At 55.5% G+C, this 1,270-nt stretch overlaps 1 protein-coding gene across 1 annotated transcript; it reads right to left on the bottom strand.

The window, feature by feature from the left end:
* Positions 1-249: 249 nt before the first annotated feature.
* Positions 250-1,065, bottom strand: ASPBRDRAFT_139979 (uncharacterized protein; the record flags this gene model as incomplete). The annotated part of the gene is made up of 2 exons (XM_067619158.1): positions 250-741; positions 790-1,065. 2 exons carry the CDS (start codon positions 1,063-1,065, stop codon positions 250-252), a joined length of 768 nt encoding a protein of 255 aa, XP_067472672.1.
* Positions 1,066-1,270: the final 205 nt, after the last annotated feature.

Genomic DNA, 1,270 nt, shown 5'->3' with positions numbered 1-1,270 from the left:
CCGCGAGTTGACGGTCAGGTCAGTCGCCTCGGGTGTTGTGATACCTTTGGTCCACTGTTCATCCGGCACCGGTGGGGCTGAGGACAAGCTATCCGGCGGGGAGGGCAGCGAATGTCTGGGATGGTACACATCTCGAGAGGAGACCGAGATAATCTTATGTAGTTCACTAGCTCCTCGGTCCTTCGGAACAACAATGTCAATGCTGGCAGCAAAGTAAGCCGAGATTCGATGGCTGAGGGACCGGGCCGCTCACATGAGGAGTACGGGAAATAGACACTCCAAAGAGTAGACAAAACGATCGATTTGGTTAGGGATATTCACGGCATGCTGCTCAACAAGCTGGAATGGGTACGTCGCAGCGCGCACAATGCCGACCAGACAGAGGGTCGAGAGGCGTATTTCAGTCGACCATAAAAGATACTTCAAAACCGGTCGCATGGAGGAAACGATCAGCGCCGTCCGATACGCCTTCCAAAGAAATCCGATCAACAAGACGGAGCTGTATGTTTCGGCGATGGCAATCGAGCTGAAGTAACCGATATGAAGAAAGTTGATCGCCCTGGCAAACGGCACCGACCCGTCGAGGATTTGGATCGCTCGCATGGTGGCGATCGTGACACGTATGACCCCCACCATGCTGAGCGCGGTCCAGAAGATGCTCTTGTAGAAACATCGTGCGCGTCCATGGAGCATGTGCACCAGGATCTGATAGCTGTACAGCGGCAACCCCGCTTCCTGGAGCTGCAGTCTCGGGTCAGCGGTCGGTCACTCGCCGGAGCACTGACTTACCAGCCAGAAGATGTCTGCGAAGACGCTAGCGATGGCCTCTGGCAGCGGTGCACTAGCTGTATAGAAGGCATAGTAGCAGAGGCCGTTTGCGACCGCACAGGCGATTGATGTGCACAACGGGACCGCATGTAGAGGGCTGAAACGGGTGATCGCAATGGCCCAAAGACTGATTCCGGTTAGGCAGACACCGATCGTGCTCAGAACCGCGACGCTAGATTCAAAGTAGGGGAGCAGGTACTGTTTCTGTTCAAGCTGTACATTGGATCCCGGCGACATGATCACGACAAGCGCATTTGATGGGGACTTTCCCACGATCGGCACTGTCCTTGCACGCGGGAGCGGGCTTGTCTTATTCGGGCCCGAGACAACACTACAAACTCCTAGCGGTGACCGGGCAGCAACACAGCGGAATCGAGCTGCTAGAGCATATGGACTGTTCCAGGCTGGTCCGGACAATGTCCAGGAAGGCATATGATGCAGT

This window comes from Aspergillus brasiliensis, assembly GCF_001889945.1.
Source record: "Aspergillus brasiliensis CBS 101740 unplaced genomic scaffold ASPBRscaffold_97, whole genome shotgun sequence".
NCBI lineage: Eukaryota > Fungi > Ascomycota > Eurotiomycetes > Eurotiales > Aspergillaceae > Aspergillus > Aspergillus brasiliensis.
This window is presented reverse-complemented; position numbering and strand designations above follow the sequence as displayed.